The sequence below is a fragment of the Mauremys reevesii genome, linkage group 9, assembly GCF_016161935.1.
Source record: "Mauremys reevesii isolate NIE-2019 linkage group 9, ASM1616193v1, whole genome shotgun sequence".
Taxonomy (NCBI): Eukaryota; Metazoa; Chordata; order Testudines; family Geoemydidae; genus Mauremys; species Mauremys reevesii.
Genome location: NC_052631.1, coordinates 24,542,462 through 24,566,954, shown reverse-complemented (window position 1 = coordinate 24,566,954; position 24,493 = coordinate 24,542,462). Strand labels below are relative to the sequence as shown.

The 24,493-nt window shown below is 41.6% G+C and overlaps 1 protein-coding gene across 2 annotated transcripts in view; it reads right to left on the bottom strand.

The window, feature by feature from the left end:
* GPR149 (G protein-coupled receptor 149) overlaps positions 1 to 24,493 on the bottom strand; it is a 237,823-nt gene that overhangs the window by 26,549 nt on the left and 186,781 nt on the right. The window contains exons 1-3 of one of the 2 annotated variants that reach the window (XM_039488657.1): positions 13,229 to 14,362; positions 11,980 to 12,172; positions 7,074 to 7,546 (exon numbers count right to left, since the gene is read on the bottom strand). In XM_039488657.1, coding sequence (XP_039344591.1) covers positions 7,074 to 7,546; positions 11,980 to 12,172; positions 13,229 to 14,194 — 1,632 coding nt within the window. In that variant the 5' untranslated portion in view covers positions 14,195 to 14,362. Of the gene's footprint in view, positions 1 to 7,073; positions 7,547 to 11,979; positions 12,173 to 13,228; positions 14,363 to 24,493 lie in introns of those variants that run through there. The other variant, XM_039488658.1, reaches the window with a different exon arrangement.

The window sequence follows — 24,493 nt, the reverse complement described above, 5'->3', positions numbered from 1 at the left end:
TTTCTATGCTGCATTTAAATAGTGCTTTTTTATCTGGCTCCTGAGAGTTGCCATTTAACAAAGTGGACGTACAACTATTTTGCTCTAAGTAACATGGGTATGTGACTGAGCGTACTCCCCTTTCCCTCTCTCCCCCATGTTGCTTTTCTCTCATCTTGTATCCAGACCTTGAAACTGGTGCACAGCACTGACCTGCCCTAAGGAAAACAATATGACAGAACTGATAGCATTCTTGTCTGATAACATGCACTTAAATGGTGGAAATGTGATGCCTTCCACTCTCAGACAGGAAGCAATATGGCATACCATGCTCCTCCCTAGCACGAAAGCATCAAGACCAGTTGCAATGTACCTCCTGAATGTAAGTTAGCCAGTATAAAGCTAAAGGAGTGTTGATCTCTCCCCTCGCCAAAGAACATTACATGATTTTGAAAGTTCTACAATTATTGTTTTTCAGAACCTTTGGAAACAGCTATTGAAAAAAACCTTTACAACTAGATAACACCTGCCCACATCCTTATGGTTCAGGTCCATTGCTCCAATGAGTATAACCCGCAGAATACCGGATATTTAGTTTTTGAAAAGTTAGCCCAAAACTAGTTTTTAAGCTGAGTGTCCCAGGTCCTTTGCTATTTGGGTATTCAACACATAAAAATGTATGTTCACTTAGTTGGTTGCAACAATATTTAAAGTTCACTTTTAACTTTATGTCCCTTGTACTAAGTTATTAAAATTCCTCTTTACAGATCTGAGAGCTGATCCCACCCCAGTGAAGTCAATGAAGTTATGCCGATTTATACTAGCTGAGGACCTGGCCCAATATTGCTTAGCACTTATACTGTACCTTGCTTTTTCAAAGCACTTTGCAAACATTAATTAACCCACATGTATTATTAATCACGTACAATCCTTTTTGCTGTTGAATTTATCTACCAAGTCAGCCCAAGATCCCAGCAGTTTAATTCTGCTTTTAATCCTGGTGGGAATCTCTGTATCTTGCCCTTCTCACCAATGGGGCAAATGTCAGCATTGTGGAGATCTGCAAGTTAGAGTTGAATGTCAGAAACAAAGAGATCCTGTAACTAGCATCTTGAACTTTAGACCTTCGAAGCACGATAGCCTGACAACCACACACTGTGTTAGAATTTGGAAAATGTCAGTAAAGCACCAATTGGGATTCTGGGCAATGGCAAGTCTGTGTAAGAAGTGACAAACACAGTCTTCGGGGCAAAGGAAGCCAGCCACATGCAGTCACTGTTTGCTGCTTCACAGAGAGATGCTGGCATTAGCTATAAGCAGAAGTCACAACAGGACTAGCAATTTGAAAGGACAGCCAAAGAACATGGTAGAGGAGTTCTTGTTGAAAAAGTGACTGGAGGCTACCGCAAGGACAGTCACAGTTAGTGATAAACCTACAACAGAATAATCTGACTTTGTCAACTAGATTATACAGGATATGTGAGCAAAGGCCAATACATTAAAACTGCTGAATAATCATTTACTTTTTGCTAAGAGCACATCTGTTCATCACTGCAGGCTGTAAGTGACCAAACACTTGCATTTTTTAAAAAAGGGAGAGTAAATCCAACATATTCAAATGGTCTCTTTTATTTTATGAACAGGTCGGAGCCATCCAGCCCCAAATATCTGCCCCTATTGATTTAACTTGAGCTCACTGTGGCAGCTCCAACAGGGTTTCAGGTGGTGTCAGGGTTCAAACAAACGATGGCACACCCCTCCACTTGTACGTCCTGATGAAAGCCTTTCAAACACAGACTTTAAGGCCATCATGATTATCTAGTCTGACCCTCTTGCACATTGCAGGCCACAGAACTTCACCCACGTATTCTTGTAATACACCCATAACCTCTGGCTGAGTTACCGAAGTCCTCAAATCTTGGTTTAAAAACTTCACCATTTACTCTAGTTCAAGCCAGCAAGTGACCCGTGCCCCACACTGCAGAGGAAGGCGAAAACCCCCAGGGTCCCTGCCAGGAGTGGAAATTCCTTCCTGACCCCAGTGTGGCTCTCAGTTAGACCCTGATCCTTTGGAAAAAACAACTTGCACCACATGCCCCATTCTGCAGGGAATGCTACACAAATAGGACCAGGAATCCCAAACAGTCCAAGATCAATGTCTCACCCACCATGCTCTTGAGCACTGGCTCCTATAGGTGGGGTTCTCATAGGAAAGGCAAATTCCACCCTGGGAGTATGACCACACCCATGACCTAATCCTGCCTTTTTCAAAAGCCTACTTTCTTAATCAGACCCAGCTGTCATCTCCTCCCCCCATACCTAGGCAGTTTAGATATTCCCTGCGGGGTGTGGCAGGTACTTTCCCTCTCTTCCCAGAAAGCTTATTAACCCCTTTTTCCTGCTTTCTGGCAGTGGGATGATTAAACCCTATCACCTCCCCTGGAAATGTGTTCCAGGAGTTTACAGAGTCTTCCACTTTTTCCTATCACTTGGATAGGCAACTGATTGTTATGTGTGTGTGACCACTGGAGGGCAGTGGCCCTATAATAAGTCTCACAGCCCAGTAGTGTCCTATAATGTCACTGATGCTGTAACACAGCTTTTTTAATTTTAACCATCTTTCTTGAGCATTCTAGTCTTACATTTTATGTGTAATATTTTCCTTGTTAATTTAAGGAGAGAGATTCTTGTTTTTCTTCAGAGTTACAATCCTGTATAAAAGCCAGTAGGAGACTACCTTATTGATGAAATGGCATTTTCCTATGGCCAATGAACTAATTAAACACTCCTTAGTGTCAAATGCAATCAGAATAAAGGTCAGAAATTTTGTTATTTACAAAACAAGTGACCTGATTCCTGAGGTTTCAATCAAATAAAATGAAGGATCAAATTGACCAGTAATTCAATAATGAAGAAAGCTCTGTATTAGTGTTTGCATTACATTCTTTTGCCTGTGTGCCCTTGTTTGTTCTTGGACATCTCATTTTCAGATCACATCCTTCAGGATTTAACCGAAGGAGCCTGGTGACATCTGAAAGTGAGTAGGCAAAGCTGATATTTAAAAGCATCTCAGAACCAATTTACAGCAGTGATTAGACTATCAGACATAGAACAAGGTAGGCAACTCTCCCCTCAAAGAGACTCCATGGGGTTTAACTTGAAAATGGGCACACATTCATGCTTATTAAAATAGCATTATTGGCATTATTTAAGGCAGGCCAAAAATCGTGTGCAGAAGCATGAACCCTCTGAGCTAGAGAAGGCATATGCAAGCTATGGGCAGATCATAGGGCTGTGCAATAACAACACATGCATTACCCTTTATCACTTCTAAAGCCAGTCCTGGAATGTTTTCCACAGCTCAACACGTAAAGAGTCTCTGGACTGTAAACTCAACAGTCATGGGGGAGACAGGATTGAGATGCGACACTTGCTCACTACAGGTTCCATTATAGCTGGTGAGGGTTGTATGTATCCTGAAGCCAGTATTTGGCCTTTAGTTCATAATCATTAACTTTTAGGAGGCAGAAAATCCAAGTGCTCATTGACTGCATTACCAACAATCTTTGCATTCAATACAGATGAGCTCAGCTAACAATATTTTCTCCCTTCTGTTAGGCACAACATGATTTTCCTCAGCATCACTTCTTGTTAGGCCTTTCCACCCCCATAAAACAAACACATTAATTATGGAAAATCAAATAGTCGTACCCATTTCTGTTTGAGGTCTGTTGTGTCCTTCATACAGTATACAAGACATTAATGTGGCGTAGGTTTGTTCTATACCCATGCTTATTTTTTTGGATCCCTTTTCAAATTATCAGTGCCATTGTTACAAATGACAGCTTTAAGTAATCACCAGTAACAGTAATTCTTTTAGGTACTGAACTCAATTATAGTCAGAAATCAATGCAAAAACTCCCGTGTCCCCAACACCCAAGAATGTGCAATGACATTAGGAGTGGAGCTCTCAGAGCAAAATGTCATCAGGTTAAGGAGAGCAGTATTCATTTTATGTCACAACAGTTCTTGATATGTCATCAGCATGGTAGAGAGTACACGAATGAGTTCTGGGGCATGTGGAAGAGGGAGCATGTAGGCCCCAATCATGCAAACTGATCCCCATGGGCAGACCCCAGTCACCATGCAGAAACTAGAATGACTTCAGTGGGACTCTCTGCAGCCATATGAGTCAGTCCAGATTGCAGGATCAGGACCAGCCCAGTTTTACATGACATACATCCTGTGCCCTTGATGCCCCTGTTACTCTGGTCTAAGCCATAATTAACTACATCAAAGTCAATGAAATTAAACCACTGTAAATTGAGTGTGAGAGCAGAATCAGGCCCTATATCTATAGGACAATAAGAGACCAGTTTATGGACACCTAGTAGATCATTAAACTAAAATGACATATATAAGGAGTTTATCTTGAACCAGTTATTCCACAGTGCTCTGGAAGACTAATCAGTTCCTGAGCACTGCTTATTGTTAGTAACTAGCCAAGTTATAAAGCAAACAAAGGCATAATCATACTAAGACTTGCAATGTTCTGGGTCAAAAAGAACGGTAATCTTGATACCCATATTGAAATCCACAGTCAACTGCATTTCACTCAGTTGTATGAATGAATAAATACCTGGCATGTCATCCAAAGGATGTCACATTTCATTTGGGTTTTCTGCTAAAACACCTACCATGAGATAGATTCCCATCTGATAGTCTGCGCTGAGTAAGAACAACTCGTGTCAGAGTCACAGTTCAGTCCCTTTCCTCTCTTGCTCCATGGGGGAAGTAAAGTGCCAGCCCTCCCACTCTGTGCCAGCTCAGATGCACTGGCTGGCATGTTAGGGGAGGGGAATCCAAGGCTCCACGCACTCCCTGCCCACTGAGTGGGAGGAGATTAATGCCAGCTGTTCTCCTCAAAACGGGTAGCAAGCAGGGCCGGCTCCAGGCACCAGCGAACAAAGCAGGTGCTTGGGGTGGCCAATGGGAAGGGGCGGCATGTCCGGGTCTTCGGTGGCAAGTCCCTCCGGCCCTCTCGGACCAAAGGACCTGCTGCCGAATTGCCGCCAAGGAATGAAGCAGCGCGGTTGAGCTGCTGCCGAAGTGTCGCCGATCACGGCTTTTTTTATTTCTCCTTCGCCGCTTGGGGCGGCAAAAAAGCCTGAGCCGGCCCTGGTAGCAAAGGCAGGAGAAGAAGAGGGTTCTTTATGTCCTTTACTCTCCTGGACAAGCATACAGCAAGGGCCGTAATCTTGCCCTGTGTGGTTAATACATCCATTTTCACACACAGAAGAGTCTCATAGGAAAAGCTACACATGTAAAAGCTCAAAACATTAAAGCATCTATATGTTGTTTAATTATGAAATGCAGAATGTATTAATGTTCATTTTAGAGATTTTAAATATGTTTGGTTTTGTTTTCCTTTCTAGAGAACTAACACATCAGAGGCGAATCAACTAAGATCACTGTTATATATTATAGCTACAGTAACTCCTCACTTAATGTTGTAGTTATGTTCCTGAAAAATGCGTCTTAAAGCGAAACGATGTTAAGCGAATCCAATTTCCCCATAAGAATTAATGTAAATGAGGGGGTTAGGTTCCAGGGAAATTTTTTTCACCAGACAAGAGTATAATATATATTATATATTAATATAGTCTTTGGTCTGGTGAAAAAAAAATTGCTGGAACCTAACCCCCCAACATACACACAGACAATATAAGTTTTAAACAAACAATTTAATATTGGTACACAGCGATGATGATTGTGAAGCTTGGTTGAGGTAGAGGAGTCAGAGGGTGGGATATTTCCCAGGGAATGCCTTACTGCTAAATGATGAACTAGCAATTGGCTGAGTCCTCAAGGGTTAATTCTCACACTTGCACAAGGCAGCAAGAATGGAGGGAGGGGAGACAGCATCGCAGACAGAGCCAGAGACACACACCATGTGTGTGTGTGAGAGAGAGATGCGCATTTCCCCTTTAATTACGCTGACTCTACTCTTAAGTACACTGCCTTGTTAATTAGATCAGCTTGCTGAGACCGCAGGTGCTGCCAGCAAGCTCCCTCAGTCCTGAGCCCTGTCGTGTGTCCCCCCTGCTCTATGGAAGATGGGGTAAGCGGGGTGCAGGAGCAAGGGGGAGGGGGACACCCTGACATTAGCCCCCCTTCTTCCTCCCTTCCCCTCCCACAGCAAGCAGGAGTCTCGGGAGCAGCTCCAAGGCAGAGGGCAGGAACAGCACATGGCAGTGGGGGGAGGGACAGCTGAACTGCCGACAATTGATAGCCTGCTGGGCAGCTGTTGCACAAGGAACTTAGGGGAGCGGGCAGCTGATAGGAGGACTGATAGGGGGCTGCGGGTCCACCTTGGTTCCAAGCCCCCACCAGCCAGCTGCAATGGGCTGCTCTTCCTGCAAGCAGTGGACAAAGCAGGCGGCTGCCAAACTACGTTAGAAGGGAGCATTGCACAACTTTAAACGAGCATGTTCCCTAATTGATCAGCAACGTAACGACGTTAGCCAGGATGACTTTAAGTGAGGAGTTACTGTATTTTGAACTTCTACAATTAGGCACGCCCATTTCTGCACACATGTTCTTCACTCCTGTATTTCTACATATTCATTTTTTCATGCTTACACATTTTTGCCCATCCAAAATTTAGGCATGAAAAAGTGTTGGCACACATTTAAAAACTGCTTTTGAAACTGTGATCGTTTGTTTAATCGGAGTATTGTGTCACAATGTAAACTTAAAATCATTTTAAACCCTTCACACTGAACTTTTTATTATAGTGAACCACCTCAACACATGTAGCACGTCACATAAGGAAAATCCATGACTACTGGTTCAAATGGGACACAATTCCAAGAGCAGAATTAGAAAATAGATGGGAAGTGAGTAGAGGTTGCCAAAATATAGGGCTTTATATGTCTGGAATTAGAACCTGTTTAGTATTTTTATTACAAATAATTGAGCTGGAGGGAATTTTTCAACAAAATCAGAAATGTATTTAAGATGATTTTATACAAGAACTCTTTAAAACTCTTCAAAAGAAGAAAAAAGGAATGAAGAACAAAACCATGCTCTACCTGACGAGGAGTCCTTTCAGATTTGCTCCTGCACCACTCCCAATCTGAGAGTTCTGGTTTACGGCTCTCCTCGTGAGACAGCCTTCTTTCCTGCGCTTCAAAAAATGTTGATTTGTCAAAGTTTCTGACCTCCTCTCTTTTAAAGGCTCCTAGTTTGTCTGAAAGAAGACAGTCCATGCTTTTGTCCTTGTCAAGTTCTTGTTTGGTCTCCATATTTTTGCCCTTGTTGAAATCTTTAAACATGGAGCTATCCTCTATGGGCATGGTGCTGAACTCAATTTTGGCAGATTTAAGGATTTTGTTGCTCTCTTTCTGAGATTCTTGTGTGTTTTCACAGTCATAGTTCATCAGGTTGTGATATGATATAGAGTTATCATCACCATCATCATCATGGTGGTGGTTTTCATGGGATATCTTGTAGATTCCATAACCTTGTTGGAATGACAGATTGAATTCAAAACCCCTCCTTTTTGCTAAACAGAAAGAGAAAAGCTTCTATAATTAAAATATTAAAAAGTTACATACAAGAAACACAATTAGAAAATATATTTTAAAAAAGCCCTAATTTTATCTGTAAATTTAAAACTAAAATACAAGTTGGTTACTTTTAATAACAGACTTTTTGGTATGTATAATGTATGAATTATTATGGAAAATTAAATATTAACCATAGCGTTATATACACACAGTTAATTAGCTTATTTATTCCTTTGTCAAAACACGCTGGAATTTCTATGTTTTGAAGGTGGTTGTTTGCCAGAAAATAGGAATAGTTTCACCCATCATTTTTAAAGAACAGGATTTGCAAAGCCTTATAAAAGTTCTACTAGAAGTAAATAACCAAATTATGGCTCATTTTGAGGTATATCTCAGTTTCAGCTAATGAGAAATTCCCCAAACCCAAAAAAGATAACATAACATGCTTTCAGAAAAATACACTTAGAAAAATAGAAATGTAGGACTGGGAGGCACCTCAATAGGTTATCTAGTTTGGTCACCTGCACTGAGGCAGGACTAAGTATTATCTAGACAATCCCTGACAGGTGTTTGTCTAACCTGTTCTTAAAAACCTCCAGCAATTACACAGCCTCCTTACGTTCTACTTCTGAGAATCAATCAGAACTGTACTTCAGTGCCAAGAGGCAAATAAGAAAAATACATTTCTACGTTAGAACACAATCATGTAGGTGAACTAATTCCATAATCATCTTACCTTCATACAGAGACAATATATACACTCCACACATAAAATTATATCCCAACATCAGTACCCTGGCTAATTATTTTAGATGATATAGTAGTTCAGGAATTAAGATAAGAGTGCTCTACTGCCACATATTCCCTTAATTACTTCTCTCCTCTATCATAAACTCCCTCCATTCCCATTTTCAAATTACTAGATACAGTAATTAAAGGTATGTCTCTTATCAAATCATGAAAGCATCTTCCTATCAAATCTACCTAAGAACATTTTAAGACACAAAGTACAGAGAACCATTTATAAAATAGTGTCTTTATTCAGCATACAGATTCTGTTTCTCAAAAGATAGTATTAAGTGTGAAATCATATCATAGAATCAATCATAGAACTTGAGATCAGAAGGGACCATTATGATCATCTAGTCTGACCTCCCGCAAGATGCAGGCCACAAAAGCTGACCCACCCACTCCTGAAATAATTCTCTCCCTTGACTCAGCTGTTGAAGTCCCCAAATCCTGATTTAAAGACTTCAAGTAGCAGATAATCCTCCAGCAAGCGACCCCTGCCCCATGCTGTGGAGGAAGGCGAAAAACCTCCAGGGCCACTGCCAATCTACCGTGGAGGAAAATTCCTTCCCGACCCCAAATATGGTGATCAGCTGAACCCCGAGCATGTGGGCAAGACTCTCCAGCCAGACACTCAGGAAAAAGACTTTCAATATCCCAGCATTGACCCTCGGTACTAATTACTAGTGGTCGCACGTTATTGACCTATTGACTAAATCACGTTATCCTATCAAACCATTCCCTCCATAAACTTATCAAGCTTAATCTTAAAGCCAGAGAGGTCCTTCGCCCCCACTGTTTCCCTCGGAAGGCTGTTCCAGAATTTCACTCCCCTGATGGTTAGAAACCTTCGTCTAATTTCAAGCCTAAACTTCCCGACTGCCAATTTATATCCATTTGTTCTCGTGTCCAAATTACAAACTCAACAATTATTCTATTAAAAATTCAGAATAGCTTTTAGCATGAACATCCTAAAAACAAAGCATTTCTATTTACTAGGACTGTCGATTAATCACAGTTAACTCACATGATTAATTTAAAAAATTAATCGCAATTAATCACACTGTTAAACAATAGAATACCAATTGAAATTTATTAAATATTTTGGATGTTTTTCTACATTTTCATATATATTGTATTCTGTGTTGTAATTGAAATCGAAGTGTAAATTATTTTTGATTACAAATATTTGCACTGTAAAAATGATAAACAAAAGAAATAACATTTTTCAATTCACCTCATATAATTACTGTAGTACAATCTCTTTGTCGTGAAAGTGCAATTTACAAATGTAGATTTTTTTTTTAGATAACTGCACTCAAAACCATAACAATATAAAACTTCAGAGCCTACAGGTCCACTCAGTCCTACTTCTTGTTCAGCTAATCGCTAAAACAAACAAGTTTATTTACATTTACAGGAGATAATGCTGCCCTCTTCTTATTTACAATGTCACCAGAAAGTGAGAACAAGCATCTGCATGGCACTTTTGTAGCTGGCACTGCAAGGTATTTACATGCCAGATATGCTAAACATTTGTATGCCCCTTCATTCTTCGGCCACCATTCCAGAAGACATTCTTCCATGCTGATGACACTCATTAAAAAATATACATTAATTAAATTTGTGACTGAACTCCTTGGGGGAGAATTATATGTCCCCAGCTCTGTTTTACCTGCATTCTGCCATATATTCAATGTTATAGCAATCTCGGATGATGACCCAGCACATGTTGTTCATTTTAAGAACACTTTCACTGCAGATTTGACAAAACACAAAGAAGGTACCAATGTGAGACTTAGGTTTAAGAATCTGAAGTGCCTTCCAAAATCTGAGAGGGACGAGGTGTGGAGCATGCTTTCAGAAGTCTTAAAAGAGCAACGCTCCAATGCAGAAACTACAGAACCTGAACCACCAAAAAAGAAAATCAACCTTCTGCTGGTGGCATCTGACTCATGATGATGAAAATGAACATGCGTCGGTCCGCACTACTTTGGTTTATTATCAAGCAGAACCCGTCATCAGCATGGATGCATGTCCCTTGGAATGATGGTTGAAGCATGAAGGGACATATGAATCTTTAGTGCATCTGGCATGTAAATATCCTGCAACACCAGCTACAACAGTGCCATGCGAGTGCCTGTTCTCACTTTCAGGTGCCATCGTAAATAAGAAGCAGGCAGCATTATCTCCTGCAAATATAAATAAACTTGTTTGTCTGAGTGATTGGCTGAATAAGAAGTAGGACTGAATGGATATGCAGGCTCTAAAATTTTACATTGTTTTATTTTTGAATGCAGTTTTTTTGTAATAATTCTATATTTGTAAGTTCAACTTTCATGATAAAGTGATTGCACTACAGTACTTGTATTAGGTGAACTGAAAAATACTATTTCTTTCAGATTTTTTACAGTGTAAATACTTGTAATCAAAAATAAATAAAAAATGAGCACTGTACACTTTGTATTCTGTGTTGTAATTAAAATCAATATATTTGAAAATATAGAAAACATCCAAAATATTTAAATAAATGGTATTCTATTATTGCTTAACAGTGCAATTAATCACGATTATTTTTTTTAATTGCTTGACAGCCCTACTATTTACATTATCATACAATTGTTTCTTTACCATCATCATAAGTTTACCTCTGTAAGTATTAGATTAGATTCAGAGCAAAGCTGTATCTGGAATGAATAGTTTTCTTGACAAACTGCAGTCACTCTCTTTGGGATAGTGGTTAAAAGTTCATGGTCTGGATTTGAAAGAAGAATCCAGTTCAGAGAGAACAAATGACTTGAGCCAAAAGGTGCTTTTCTGAACTTCATGAGCCTTGTTCTGCTCTCATTTACTCCCATGAGAATCAGGAGTAAACCCACTGAAGTCAATGGAGTTACACCAGTATAACTAGGGAACAAGAGTTTAATCCAAAACCAATTGATGTCAATGAGAATTTTTCTACTGATTTAAATTTTCTATGGGTCACTGCTGAATGGCTAATACAGAAAACTATTATAATTATTATATGTGAAAGTAATTGCAACACATTGCTGTGACTGTGAGGTCCTGTCGACACCGAAGGCCTCTCAGTGGATGGATGTGTGAGCAGTAGGATGTGAAGGGCCTTTTCTCTCATTGACAAAATTCCTGTAATTCAGGGGCATGATGTCACTCAGAATTCAGAGGTGTTTTTGCCTGTCTTTAAAATGTGTTTAGCACAGTCAATGTATTTTCTTAATGCATGTCATTGTGGCAGATGTGCTTTTCTAGGGAGAGAGTATTGTCTAGAGGCTAGAGGAGGAGTGAGTTTGAACCCATAGTTTCTGTTAAAAGGTTTGACAATGATTCGCGGTGTGGTCTTGGGCAAGTCACTTAACTTCTCTGTGCCTCAATTTCCCTGACTGTAAAATGGGATAATAATACTCTCTAGCCATCTTATAGGTATGTTGTTAGGTTTTCATGGACATTAATTAAATAAGCCTTTCAGATCCTCATATGAAATATGTTACAGGAGTGCAGAGTATTATTACTGTTGCAGACAGCTTTCTATGCAATCTACTATAAAATTTACTCTAACAGTCTGTTGCCATATGGAACATCACTTAAGACAATATCCCATCCTTCAACCTCCCGCACTTACTTTTCCTTTCTTCTGAAGAAATGGCATATGCATTCCTCCTGCAGTTAATGATGCAGCCACAGGGCAGGTGGATCCAGCGTTCTGACAAAACAAATACAGGGGTGACCGTGGCAGCTAGTAAAGTCAGCAGAAAACTGAATGTCTCAAAGGAAAGGCTTTGAAAACCAACTATGTGCTGGACAGCCATCTGTATCTGAAAAGCAGAACATTAAGAAATTAAATCACTTCAGTCACATACTGAATTTCCAGGAATAACAAAAGCATCACATTGTTAATGTGACAAAAATAGAGGTCACAGATTTTCATTGATTTCCCGCTAGGCTTTGTGACTTTGACAGATGCTAGAAGACAAATGTCCTTATACAGTCCCTCTCCCTTTCTCTCTATTTCTCAGAATGCCTTATGCTGCAAATGAAATGATAAATATTGATGCCTGAGGTCTGCCAAAGAAGCAGCTCAGATTCCAAGCAATTCTTAGGGATTACTGAGCCAATCCGGTGAGGTGCTGAGCATCCTCCACTCCCAAAGTCAATGGGGTTTGAGGGCACTCAGTGCCAGGCAGGATTGGGCTTCACACGCATTATAATTCTCATTCTTTATGGAAAGAAGCTGAGAAGCTGACTCCATACACATCAAAGGACAAGGATGACACTGAACAATTCCCAACATGTTCACATGCCCAGCAAAGGACTCACTTGTAAGTATCCTTTGTTATATTTATCCTTCCCATACATTGCATCAAAATGTAGTAATGCTTCAACAATTACAAAGATACAAACATTCTTCATCACTTCTCAGACAAGCTTCAGTTTCTTACCCAGAGATGACTGGCAAAGGGCGTGACTCAGAACTGTGAGGATGGAGGAAAAAAAAATCTGCCTTAGTAAAACTCACAGATCTCAGAGTCAACCTAATGCCTGCCAGACTGCTTGAAACACAAAACCTGATTCACCCCTACCATTAGCCTAGCTCTATGCTGGGTTCAGTGGAGTTACACTGATGTAAAACTGGAAAAACAATGATGAATCTGGCTTTTCATTTTTAAAATGCACTGATTTTGTATGAATGTATCAATCCTGAAGAAAGCCAGATAAATACATACACAAACACAGCTCTATTTGAAATGAATTCTATGGATATGATTTATGCTGCTCATAATTGCTGGATGTCTGTTTAAATTAATATCACATAAACCCAGTCCCTGTGTAAAGAAATCATTACAAATATGCAAAGAAGTCTGACTTTTTACCATGGTTGGAAGCCAGAGAATGACTTTTGTCAACGCAAGAATCAGTGAGAATCGTTTCTGAGCAAACTCCACAGTGTAGCTTCTGCTCTGCACACTGTTTGTGCAATGGGAGTCCAGCCCGCAGCTCTCAGCTGGGCTTTGCCTGAATACTATCTCCGAGCTGGGGCAGGCGTTTCGGAAATGCTTCAGGGTTTTATCCACGGGGTCCTCCGGAGAAAGGGATAGGGTGGTGCTACAGACTGGGGGCGTCCCAGGGGTGAAATAGCCTCGGGTGATTTCCTGGTAATCGACATAAAGACGCTGTTGCTCATCTGAGCACAACAGTTGGTAAGTTAGAGGGACAGAAAGCACGGTGAGCAGGCAGAAGCACAGCGAGTAGACAATGAATAAAAACAGGACGTAGGAACTGGTGTAGTCTGTGAGGCAACCCCAAGAGGTGGGGACATAGGTGCCCCAACCACAGAGAGGCAAAATGCACACCAGCAAGCTGACAATCCAGATAGTGAGAATGGCCCATATCATGCTCACTGGCTGTTTGGAGGCCCGCTGACTCCACATCACAGTTTTGTTGATCGTGTAGAAGTTGTAAGAAACTATAAGAGTACCTTTCAGATTGCTAGAAATGCCCTGAAATAAATAAAGCAGCGCTGATGTGGTGCACAGAGGCTGGGGGAGCACCTCGCTTGACCACTGCATGAGCATAAAGATAGTCACTGGCACCACGCTTATCAAATCATCCACAGACAAGGAAGTCACAATCATTGAAAGTGTGGTTTTGTTTTGAATGTTCAGTAAGGAAACTAGTGAATAAATGCTGCCCAGCAGGGTAGTGAGCGTAATTATAAACGTCAAGCAAAAAAGAAAGATATTCAAAGTTCTTTGTCCATTGGTTATATCCATAATGCCATGATTTTCAGTAAAGAGGCTTGTCCCATTCAGTGGGAAATGACTAGGTGTTACCGACATGGTAGTTAGGAATTTTATTTTGCCTTCTCACCGACTCCGCAAGTTTTCGTCAGATGAATCGGAACTGCTCCACATCAGAAGTTTCTTCTTTGTTTTCATAGACTCTCCTTTTTGATACTTGATCAGGATACATTCAGGTGTGTGTGTGTCCTCTATGCCCAGGATAACTCACACACAAAAAGCAGGCTCCATCAAAGGAAACATTAACACATGTACCAAAGAGTGCACGATGCAGATAAAAAAGCAATTCCTCCTTAAAACAGACTTTGGGGTTTGAGCTGGTTCTTTATAATCCTTCCAAGTACAAGAGGATGATTAAATTGGGCTCTTGTGGGAATAAAATGCCATTCACTTTTGACAGATAGCAGACAATGTGCCTTACTCGAGAGTTCAGTTGAAATGAAGGCAGAATGTCAGGTATGCTCAAGCCCTACTGGTTCAGGGAGAAACATAGTAGAGAATGAGAGGCTCTTTGATTCAGCCTGCGCTGTTCAGCGCTGCAGGAGGGAGGAGTCAGATCCAAGCAGGATAGCAGAAAGGGGGGAAATTAGTATCTTTCCAGGCAGAGCTGCCTCTTAGCTAGATCAGAAACACAAAACAGAGTCCTTGGTAAGCCCCACCTCCAATGCTGACACTAAAATCCAATGCAAATACTCAGACCTGATGGCAGCCATAAATGTCATCCCTGAAAGCCCAGGGCTGCTCCACAGCTGTGCATCACAAGCTGGAGAGCTGCTTTTATTCTTACTATATTTTCTGTACTCTGAGCATGGAGATGGGGAAAGCTGAAAAAGCCTTTTATAAAAGATGAAACGGTGCATCCTGTTTTCCCTTTTTATTCTTACTCCAACTGTATGTGTGTGTGTAACTATAATATATATATATATATTTCTACATTGACAACAGTGACAAAAGGTTGTTCCAGACAGAGAGCAATCAGCAGCACAATTTGGCAAGTTGTGTGCTCGCTTTGTTATGGATTAGCATCGGTCTAGCGGGGGCACATAAACTTTTATTCCATAAAAGACCGTTCAAATACAAAGAGCATCCAGTACTGAACGAATACTGTCTTTTGACTAAATGCAGGCAAACCAGCACATAGTGTGCCTTTGGAGATGTACAGATTCTCTGCACCTTGAAGTCTTTAAACCACAAGTTGAGGACTTCAATAGCTCAGACATAGGTCAGGGGTTTGTTACAGGAGTGGGTGGATGTGATTCTGTGGCCTGTGTTGTGCAGGAGCTCAGACTAGATGATCATAATGGTCCTTTCTGACCTTAAAGTCTATGAGTCTATGAGATATTTTACATTTAGTAAATGTGATGCTGGTCAAACTGATAAATTGACAGTATTGGCAAGAGCCTGCCATTATGCAGGCAGGGAGGTGGAATGCAACCTTTTTGCAGAGCTCTGCCTCTCCATTCTGATCAGGAACAGTGCTGCTATTCAAATACTGGCTTTGGGTGTACCCATAGCACGACAGACAGTCTCTGTTTAATTGTATTATTGTTTAAGGCTAAGACTGCTGTAGACTGGCACTAAAATGTGATTGACACCTCCACATTCATTTCACTTGTGATGTATGTCAGCAAAGACCTGATCTTGGCCCCTGTTCTACAGGCTTTGTATAGCTCTAGCAGCGCAAAACAGATGAAAAGACAACTTGACTGGCCAGTTGATGATCTGATCATCATAGGAGGGTGTGGCTGGGAGAAAGGGGTATTGCTGCTGTCCAGTGATTCCCCAGATACTGAACAGCCCCTTGAGGGCTACAACAGCTCAGAACAACCTTGAGACTACTCTAAGGCCTTGTCCACACTAGCAGCGGCTACCAGTCTTTCACGGAGGTCATGGATTACGTGACTTTCTGGTACCTCCGTGACTTCTGCAGGGGCCTGTGCGGCTGACCCCAGGGCCAGCTGAGCAGCTGGGCACCAGCCGCTGCTCAGGTGGCCCCAGGCAGTTGGCCCCAGGCTTCCCCAGAGCAGCGGTCCAGGAGCAGCAGTGGCAGCAGCAGGGCAGCAGCAGCCTTGCCCCAGTATGCTGTCCGCCTGCCCAGAGCAGCAGAAGGGCCCCAGGCTGCCACCTCCACCACCCAAAGCTGCAGCAGCAGCAGCGCTCTAGGCTCTCCACCCGGAGCCACAGCAGCAGGGGCCAAGGGTGCTGCCCCCCTGCCCAGGGCAGCAGCAGCGGTGGGGCCCTGGAGTCCTCCCCAGGAGCATCATCATCCGCAGGAGCATCTCCAAGCCCCTAAGATTTAGTGATGGGTATTTTTAGTAAAAGTCACGGACAGCTCAGCGGCCGGGACTTTTTTTTTTTATTGCCCCTGACCTGTCCAAGACTTTTACTAAAAATACCCATCACTAAATCATAGCGTTAATCACAAGACAGTTACGTGCACACACAGTTGATAATTATGAATAACATTAAAAAATACACCCCTGTTACAGCACAGCAGTTACAATGTACCCTAACTAGAAATTTATTTTCCTTTAAATTGAAGAATATAACACCGGGCCTAGACACTAAATAAATACAGGGACTTCTGACAATGGGAGATTTTCTGCTTTAACGTAGGATCACCCAGGGTATTACACTGACAATTAAATAAAACATTTGATTGTACTATATAGCCAGTTGTTTCAGCATCCCCAATATTGGGCACAAACAACACTTCAAATAAGAAAGAAAGAAAGAAAAACTGACAATGACTGTAGCTGTTAGGCTCACACACAGTTTTTGGTTTAATGATGTAGTGCAGCTGCTGAAGACATTTGGCATCAGGTCTGCGATCGCTCCTTTATGGTTCGGTCCCAGTCTCAATCCCACTGACTTCTTTAAAATTACAGGCAGCTGCATTAAGATCCAACCCAGAGATTCAGTCTGGGTTACCCCTAGCAGCTCTAGCTTCTCCCTGCAGGGCTGGGCTGGATCTGACCAGTGCTCACCAAGGCTGCCAGTTTTGTGCCCCTGACATAACTCACTACTGATTGGCCAGGAGCTTCCAGCTTCTCTCTTGGTGTACGCGTGTACATGCAGGAAAGTCTGCCCTTAATGAAGCTTCTACACCAGCTTCAAAACAACTACTGAGCACGGTTAACAATTTCCCGCACTCCCTGTAGCACGCTGAAATAGCAACTACTTCTTTGCAGCCATTCAAGGCCCTTTACTGCCACCTTGTTTGAGAGCAAGTAGAAACAGCAGCTGTAATTACAGCAGTAAGTGTTTTTGGCTGACCACCATGAAGTAATAAAAAGAAATGGGGGTTACACTTACATTCTCTGCACATGCTCCCGCTGGCTGGGTGGACTTCATCTGCAATGTTCTCTCTTGTCACATTTCTGCTGAGGGACCTCAGTGTTCTTAAGAGGCTTTCTTGATGGCACTTCCCTTTTTCCTCCTGGGAAATTTTTCTTTGCTACTTCTTGCATCATGCTTCTACTATGTGCATTTACAGTAGGTGTGATAACTGTTCCAGAGCTAGCTCAGCTATCAACTTCAATTTCTTGGAGTTCCTTGTTTAAAATCTCACCTACCAAACAATCTCATATGTGGATTTCTTCACTGAATGCAAAGTCACATGGTTTTGTTTGTTCAAAGAGGGCCTTCACACTATCTCTGACCATCTGGACCCTTTGGTAAAATCACTCCCACTCATGTATTCCATTCCTGTTTGGAATGAAACGCTCATTAGACTCATTAAGAACAATGGCAAGGTATTTTTTAATCCCCTTCCTCAGCAAAAACAAACAATTTATACAGATTTTCAGCCTCACTCACCTCTTAGTAAATTAAATGAGCTGATATGCACCTCGCCACTCTGGGGTAAACTTTATTGCAATTTGAAATATGGTGAAGCACTTCTTCCACTCAGGTCATTCCATGGCTTTATAAAACTGAAAGTCATATGGATGGATGAACATTAGCATTTTCTTTTCCTCTTATTTATGTTAGTTCAAAATGAGTCAACCTTTGACACGATGTCAAAGTGGAACAACGGTACAATGGTAAAGAAAATGGTAAAGACTCCCAGGAAAAGTCACTTTTTTGTAACATTGAAGAAGGAACTTTGTTGGAACAAGAAAAACAGTATTATTCCTAAAACTGCATTCTTGCTCTCTCTGCTTCATTGTAGAGCTTCTGTTCCACCTCCTGGCTTCCTTCTATGGTTTTAAACAAACAGTACACATCTTCATACCACCCACATCTCTTTCTTAACTTCTAAGTGGCATCTGTGTGTATCAGAGGGCAGGTCCCTTGGGAGATGCATCATATGCTTAGAGAGCTCCTAGTAGTGTGAAACAGGCTCAATGAGGGGGTTCTTTGGCATCCATTTTAGGACAAGCTTCTGGATGGTAGACACCAAAAGAAAAAGCTGGACTGAGAAGTCACACTATGCGTGTACTGGCACAACCGGTCCTCACTCACCTCTGAAGGGACTGCTGACATTCTGTTCCACAGTATAGCAAAGAGAAGCCCTAGCTGAAGATCTTCCTGTGCTGAAAAAACACAGTAGCAAGAAGGCAAATTCACCTGCTGCTAAGCCATCACTGGATGTGCAGTGGATTCAGACTACTTTCAGGCAAGGGCTGTTTCTGTAGGTTGCTTAAGACATTTACTGTTTAATTTATGGCATGCATTACTTAACCTCCCAAATTGCAAGTTCTTTATCACTTTCCCTATACACATGCCACCTTGTGGGATATTACTTGGTACTTTTCAGAGTGGTAGCCATGTTAGTCTGTATCAGCAAAACCAATGAGGCATACTTGTGGCACTTACTAACAAATTTATTTGGGCATAAGCTTTCGTGAGCTAATACCCACTTCATCAGATTCATGGAGTGGAACATACAGTAGAGAGGTATAACTACACAGCATATGAAAAGATGGGAGTTGCCTTACCAAGTGGGGGGTCAGTGCTTACGAGCTAATTCAATGTACATTGGAAGTTCTTGTCAACTGTTGAGAATTGCCTACTTCCAACTTACATTGAATTGTCTCCTTAGCACTGACTCCCCACTTGGTAAGGTAACTCCCATCTTTTCATATGCTGTGTTAGGGTGACCAGACAGCAAGTGTGAAAGATCGGGACAGGGAGTGGGAGGTAATAGGAGCCTTATAAGAAAAAGACCCAAAAATCGGGAGTATCCCTATAAAATCAGGACATCTGGTCACCCTATGCTGTGTATTTATACCCCCCTACTGTATGTTCCACTCCATGCATCTGATGAAGTGGGTGTTAGCCCATGAAAGCTTATACCCACATACATTTGTTAGTCTCTAAAGTGCCACAAGGACTCATCGTTGTTTTTAGTTGGTGGTTTATAAATTCCAATCTGCCTATTAAGAGTTACTTATGTTGCAGCTGCCCTGGGTTGGATAGATGTTGGTTATTGGAGGAAGCACCAGGTGCTGGTTTGGAATGAACAAAAGGATCATTTGCACCAAGGCCACAAATCCTGGAGCATGATGATTTGGGTGTGAGGGTCACTCTACTTTCCAGCATTGGATGCTCACTACTGTAATAAAATCAGAGCTGCGTCAGGAATCAAGTCCTCTGTACTCATTGGTAACAGATACTGCAGTATTGTGCAGACCTATAAAGTATCAGATATATGCAGAATCCATGACTAGACTGCAGAATATCAGCAGGCCAGTTTAAAATTGTTTTCTCATGTTTGCTGAACCACCGAATTACACAAATATAAAGAAAGATAGAAAGAATAACACAGATAACACAGCGTGCATCTGTCTTTCAGTGCTTTCAGCCTTATTGTGCTTAATCCAATTATAAAACGTGCAATAACTCATATTTATAAACACATACCTGGAATATAAAAGCATTACATCTTCACTCAGAATATGAACGATAATGCTTAGCTTAGCACGTACAAGACCCCGAAGGTTAGGGAGTCTGTGCTTTCTGCATTATTTACACACACTCTTTTTTAATGGTGTAAACTCCTGCTGTTAACAAATGGTCTCAGAGAGGCAATATATTAAACATGGAAATCTCATTTATGGCCTGATTTCAAACAGTGCTGCAAAGCAATGCCTCTATTTAAAGAAAGAGTCAGCAGCACTTGACACTCCTTAGGATTTCTACCAGGCACAGAGCATCTAGCAATTCAAGAACATATGTAAAGAAAATCAAATGTTCACCAATCATTCATAAAACATAGTCAACAAATAAGTTATTAAAAATGCATCACTTTTTAGGGTGAGTTACACATCTTCTTTTCAGTCATGGTCTTTTCAGACAGTGGTCTTGTCACTGACTTACGGTTTTGTTTCTCTTTGTCACTCAAGACGGATAGGGTTATTATGCTATGAAAATTGAAAGCATTTCACTTTAAGAGGTGATATATTCTCTACGGCTATAGTTACATGTTATGTATAAACACAGAATCATAGAATCTCAGGGTTGGAAGGGACCTCAGGAGGTCACCTAGTCCTGCTCAAAGCAGGACCAATCCCCATCTTTGCAATCTAGTCTGCAAACTAATATGAGATAGACAATTTCTTACCAGTCCTAGCTATTGGTTTAATAGGTTTAAAAAGTGTACATATTTAAGCTTTCTTTAAAAAATACGTGTCATACTTGGTCTGTTGGGAACAGACATCCATATAGAATATATAAAATGTTTAGAAGCTGCAGCTTCTGTTTAATCCAATTACTTGCCCCTGAAGATTTAAATCGAGGGTGACTTCTAATACAAAGACAGGTTCTAATAAATTTAATTATTTTCCCTCTGTGGTTTACATGGTATTATTGCCTAAGAAAGAGGTGACTGCTAGATAAAGGGTGGCTACTGATCAAGAGTAATTAGAGCAGTATAAATCAGGAGTAAATGTTTAAATTAAAGAATTGAGCTTAATTCAGCAACCCTTTATTCCCTTTGGGTTAGATTGCAGCATCTTTAATTTATGTTGAATAGTAGCTAACTTCACACATGGTCCTATTGAAGTCAATGGGGCCATTTGTGGAGCAATGTTCTCCTCCCTGAGAGTAAAAGTGTCATAACCTCACCCATATATAGATACTTCTATTTGCAACTGACTTGAGGTCAGAACCAGGCCCATAATATCCCTGGTTTGACAAGTAGCCCACCTGTGTGTTGTGATTGTGAGGACAGTTGTGAAATAAATTTTCTTTTCCAGGCACCTTCACAAGTCAGCAAAAGAGAATGTCTGGAAAGGAAGTGCCAGCACTTTTGTCAACTTGGCATCAAACAAGATGGCTGTGAGGTGGGTATGATTCAATTTAGGCTAAGTAAGCACAGAGGTCAATACTGTTCTTCCTCAGGAAACATCAACAGTAGCAGGATAAACAGAAGAGATGACAGGCAGAGGCAGCAGACACATGGTTGATTCTGGGGGCGGCCATTGCGAAAGGGGAGGAGAGGGAATCGAATCTGGGTGGGCAGTAGGGGGAGAAAAAGTCATTTGGGTTTAGGGAGGTGTGTCTTCCAATAAGTGACACGAAAGGGATGAGAGCAGAGCTGGTGGCTCAGGGTCGGGGATTAGCCTGAATGCTAGGCAGTAGGGAGGGATCGGAGGTTCTAGAGGTTGCTGGGGTGGAATGGCTGAGCAGTCAGAGCAGTGCTGCTGAGAAGCTCACAACACCACTTAGAAAGCTGACAAGGGAGGCACGGGCAACCTTTGGAGAAGCCGTGCCTCCACGCACCTCCTCACAGCGACTGTTTCTAAAGCAAGTTGGTTGCAGCTGTAACTACGGAGAAGCAACCAGCCCCTCTTATCATTCTACCCTGGGCACTGCACGCACACCATCACATGCATTCCTCCCCTGGCTGCTGCTCCTTGGGCATCACACAGGGATGCCATGGAGATAACAGGAATCAAGAAAAAGCTGTGGCAGTAGCAGTCTTGCACACATGGTGCTGCTACATCAAATGCTCTGTCTTCCTGGTAGCTGGGGCCTTTGCCCTGACACATCACACTCAGATGAAATGGCTTCTCCTCCGTTATATTGGTTACATTCCTAAACTGTGTCCTACAATGTAGTATCCACCTCCCCATTATAACTACCTCATGGTCATTAACTCCTCAGTACCTTTCTGCTCCTCCTTCTCATTACTACTCCTGGGTCCTGGGGGATGCAGCATACTCATCTATTTCCCAAGAACTGACACATGGAAGAAATCCTGATCTCAAAATGTGGCATCATCAATATGGCCTCTGTGGACAGCCTACACCTCCGCCTTATCCCCCATTTCTTGGTTCTCCAGGCTAAGGTTTAATAAATTAGAAATGTGGTGCGTTGGGAGGGAAACATTGGGAAAACTGCACTGAGACAAGGAGCTTTATTCTGATATCCATAATAGCAGTGTAAATTAAATTAACTTCATGGGCTTCACTCTCATCTACACTGGTATTACTGGGATCAGAGCATGGACTCTCTTCAAAAAAATGTATTTTTATAGTTCACAGAGAGCAATTTAAACCTTTGCTTCAAAGAGACAGAGCCCAAATGGCTTCTGCAGGCCCTCCTGGCCACATTACCTACTCTTTAAAAAAATATCCCTCCAACTCAAGGAGCAGCATCTCATGAACGTTTTAAATTTTACTGCACACATTTCATACAGCTCTATTAGTAAGATCATATCTAAGCACAGGCCAGAGCTATTTTGGTCTATGGGGTTGTCTCATTGTTTCCTTGACCTCCTTTGTCTGTTTGTATCCATCTTTGTTTCTTGTCTTATAATTACATTGTAAGATCTTTGAGGCAGGGACCATTTTTATCCTGTGTTTGTTCAGCATCTAGCACAATAGGATCCTCTAGGATTCCTAGGTGCTTTGCTAATACAAATAATAATATAAAAGTAGGTAGAGTATTAGAATTTTTAAAATGTGCAGTGTACAGGACAAAAATCACGTCACTTGCTGAGCAATCTAGGTGGCTTGTCTGGACATCAGCACTTCACAGGTACCGTGCTGCACTCTAACAGAGCATGGAAAATGAAGTGGAATGCAGCAATGAGAGGGTAACTGAATGACCCAAACAGTTTGAAAGGAACAATCACTTCTTTTGTGAGGAAACAAAACTGAAAAAGTCATCTGCCTTGGAATGACCTAGCTGTGACCCCGTCTGAAAACAGCAGGAAAACCAACTTTAAGGCAGCACTGTTTTTGCTAGTAATAAAATTAAAAGTAACTATGTATATAACTTCCTTTGCTCATTTCACTGTCATATAGCCCTGCCATGTCCTCTGCCTTTTTTTGGCACTTCATTTCTCTTTTACTTTCTTCCCCTCACATTCTTTTCTCCTGTTAACTATTAAGGAAGGCTGAATCAGTACAGATGGGAATTAAACACTGGGATTTACAACAGCTACGAGTGGATTTAAAATCAAGGGACACTTTGAAAGACGTAAAACTCTAGGAACCAAATTCTGTGTATACAGAGTTTGGAATGTGTGTATCTTTGCTGTGACAGGTGAGCTCTTCACTCTCATGTCAGTCTCATATGAGGTCACTCCCATTTTAGAGTATCTTCCCTTTAAGTATGACCTATTTCCTGAGGAAAAACTGGTATTCACTATAAATACATTTGCAGCGAAGCCTGGGGAGGGGTACTTTGTGGTCTAAGTACCATGTTTGGAATACCTACTTTCCAGAGACTATAACATTAAATCCCTTTGGGGTGATTTGGCCTTTCATGGTGGATAAAGTGTATGTCATAAGGCTTACTGCACATGGCATCTACAGTAAGATCATAAAAAATGAGGTCCTGCCTGTTCTACTTGTATAAAAGATCACTTAATATATCATTCATAAAAGTGGGGGATTACCTTCGTGTTCAAGGCCAAAATTTGACCTACATGTGAGCGGAGAATAGCACAAACCTGCAGATCTGGTCCAAAATTCATGGAGGGGAGAAGATGACTGCCAACTCTGCAGCAACTTGTCTCTTTCCTGCAAACATATGGCAGGCCCTCTGGATATGGGTTCAGTGGACGTGGAGGGCACAAATTGGGATGGAGGCACAGAGAGTTTCCATACCATCGTTCCCTCCCAACCTGTGGAACAGGCAAGCAGATTAATTCTAAGTGGGAGTTCCAGGGGCAGGGGCTTGGTGGTGGAATCCCTAGCAGCATGGCTCCATCACTGTGACTCCTCATTAAAAACAATCTTTCTCAGGGAAAGAAAGAGCATCAGGGCCTGAGCAGGGATCAGGGATATAACATTTTATTGGCACCTCTTTGGGACAACTTGCATAAATTAATCTTGGCTTTGCTGTGACAATCTATTGGAGAGTTCACCCGGTGATCACCTT